Source organism: Sceloporus undulatus, chromosome 7 (genome assembly GCF_019175285.1).
Source record: "Sceloporus undulatus isolate JIND9_A2432 ecotype Alabama chromosome 7, SceUnd_v1.1, whole genome shotgun sequence".
In the NCBI taxonomy this organism is placed as follows: Eukaryota; Metazoa; Chordata; class Lepidosauria; order Squamata; family Phrynosomatidae; genus Sceloporus; species Sceloporus undulatus.
In genome coordinates this window covers 1-2,783 of record NC_056528.1, presented here as the reverse complement: position 1 = coordinate 2,783, position 2,783 = coordinate 1, and the positions used below count along the sequence as shown (strand labels likewise).

General features: G+C 43.8%; 1 protein-coding gene across 3 annotated transcripts in view; it reads right to left on the bottom strand.

Moving 5' to 3' along the window:
* The window catches only part of LOC121936051 (vicilin-like seed storage protein At2g18540), a 25,272-nt gene extending 22,528 nt beyond the window's left edge, over positions 1 to 2,744 (bottom strand). For all 3 annotated transcript variants that reach the window (XM_042477822.1, XM_042477824.1, XM_042477823.1), the window contains exons 1-2: positions 2,497 to 2,744; positions 2,319 to 2,420 (exon numbers count right to left, since the gene is read on the bottom strand). In XM_042477822.1, coding sequence (XP_042333756.1) covers positions 2,319 to 2,420; positions 2,497 to 2,737 — 343 coding nt within the window. In that variant the 5' untranslated portion in view covers positions 2,738 to 2,744. The remainder of the gene's footprint in view (positions 1 to 2,318; positions 2,421 to 2,496) is intronic.
* Between the last annotated feature and the right edge of the window lie 39 nt (positions 2,745 to 2,783).

Below are 2,783 nucleotides of genomic sequence, written 5' to 3'. Positions count from 1 at the left end.
ACAATAATGTTTTCGGTCTCTTTTGTTTCCACTTGAGACGTTGTTGTAACTGTGACCAGGGAATGCGAGGTGGTCTCCTTACGTTTTTTTTTTTCTCTTCTTCTTTTTTTTTTTTTTTTTTTTTTTTTTTTTTCTTTTCTTTTTTTTTCTTTTTTCTTCTTTTTTGATTTATGGTGGAGCGTCTTGGCGTCTGCCGAGGGCCCTCTTCCAGCCTCGTCGTTCATAGACCCTTCCACTCTGGAAAAAGGGAACCATCCCAATCATGCCGGCACATGTCCACCTGTGGGATTGCCGCCTTGTTGTAGTATATCTGCACATAGCTTACATTTCTTTTAAGGAAGGTGCATGTACATTATAGTTCATATGAGGTCTACTTAAGGGGCTTCATGGCTGACAAAGCCGTATCCAGGCTCCCACTTTCTCAGCCGACTCTTCAATGGGGAAAAAGGACCAGGATTAATAACCATACAACCAAATGCCGCAGATTCCCCAAAAATGTCTAAGGGGACCCTGACATGTGGATACGTTTGCCCTATGTGACGCATAATATTGTCCTTGGGCTGCATTGACTGGTGAGGCTTGTGGCACTTCCACCACTTGCCAACCTTGCAGAAGCAATAAGGATGTTAACGGGTGTCTACTTTTACAGTCTTCTGAGGAAGGGCCCTGGGCGGCTTCCTTGGTGGCAATAGCCCTCTCCACGTTCTGGACCCTCTCTGCCAACTCTGGAACTGGGCACAAGAGGTCCCAGTTTTAATATCCACACAATCCAAATGCCCACAGATGACCCAAAATGTCTAAAGGGACCCTGACATGTGCAGAAAGTGTGCGGCTGTGCCTTTGTGTGTGTGTGTGAATATGCCTATGTGGAAGAAAGGGTTCATAGCTGCATGCACACCTAGATCTCTATGTTAGAGATATGTGCTTCCAGGTGTTGGTATACATCTGCGTACGTTACCTTCCTTGCTGTAATAGTATATCTGCACATAGCTTACATTTCTTTCTTTTTTAATTATTTAAAGTAATCTTTATTGAGCTTTTCCATATATTTACAAAACAAAAACAACCAAAAAGGGTCCTTTTTTGTTTCCTTGGCGTCTTTGCGCATTGCTCTTCAAACAGTCCTCTTCCCCTTCCCAGCCCCCCTCCGCGCATGAGACAGACACTCCACTGACACCTTTGCCTCTGATTTCCCCCATTAGATAAACACAAAGTTGAATTTTGCTCCAACTTCCTCTACGTTGATGGCTTTCCTTATTTACACATAGAAGAATCATGTTCAATATAATGACTTCTCCCTGCTTTGAGCATCTCATAACCATCTCCATGTCTATCCCTCCAATATATTGATTTGTTCTAGCTAGCATATAGAGAGGAGCAATTTAATTTGTCCAAATACCAGTCTTAGAGAGTTTTATCAGAGGGTCCCATATTTTGATGTCACTGTTGTGTTTATCCTGTAATAAAAATGTCAGTTTGTCCATTTCAGCCACATCCAAAGTTTTGGGCATTTCCAGCATCAGTTTGATTTCTTCTTGTCTATCAGAGCTAAGTGCCATTGGTTTTCCATCTTCCAGGAATTCTCTTTCAGGGTTTGAGAGAATGTGAATCTCTTGGGGTTTTCCCTGGCATACTTCCAACTTTCAAGATCGATAGCATTTCCGCCGTCCGAAGCCCATTTGATCATTGCGTCCGTAATCGTATCTCGTTCTTGTTCAACTTTCAGTAAGAATTCATACTATTTGGATGTTTTCTTTTGTTCTTTGTCTAATAGTATTTATCAAGACACTTTCTCCACATCTATAGAAACCGGGGCTAATGTTTCTGTCTCTCCTTTTTCCATGAATTTCTATCCAATGGATGCTATTCCTCCTGTTTTCTGTTATCCTTCTGTTTGGGAGAAAGCCATTTTGGTCTCCGTTTATCCCGTTTGCTCAAAAAGATTTCGTCTTCTCTGCTAATAATTTATCATCTCAATTTAACCGTGGAATTGGTCTAGAATTCTTTAATTCCGTTAAAACAGATGTCAGGATAGGTAGCTATATCAGATAGGTAGCCTGATCTGGAGGATATCTGCCATTACCCAGCGTGTATTTTTACAACTTACAACTCCACCGCAGAGGAATGCAACTGGCCTCAGGGCGAGCGCATCAGTTTTGCCCACAAGCCTCTCTTGTTCAGTAATTTACAGTGTTTTGATCTATGTCCCGATTTATTCTCAAATCATATGTCGTCAAGTTATGTGTTTTCTTTATTAACTCCTATACTTTTATTATCTACCTTGTCCTAAGGAGTGCCATGCAAAGGGAGGTACATACCCTGCTCCTGGGGTGCCATTCCTTCCCCAGGTGATGACTCTGGTGTACTTTGAGTCCCAGCGGTCCTCCTCCTCCTCCTCTGTCTAGTCTCTTCTTCTCTGCCTGCAATTACAACGGGGAAGAGGGATGAACGGCCATATTTCTGAGGAGCAGGAGAATGGTGCGCAGGTAGACTTACGTCTTGTCTGTGGCCCAGGGCTGCCCGCTTGCTGCCACAGCTCCCTCATCAGGTCAAAGAAGAGTGGCTTTTGACCTTGAGGGGGGTCGCCCCCAAATTTCTTCAGTGCCTCATAAAATTTGGCCTTTATTTTTTTAAATCTCCAGCGGCACTGGTTTGCGGTCCGGTTGTAGTCGTGGTCCCTAAGGGCCTGCGCAGCGCTGGCGTAGAAGTGCTCGTTGGGCTGGTTCTTTGAGCCCATGAGTACCCTGAGCGCCTCATCTGAATTTGCCAGGCTCCTCAGCATC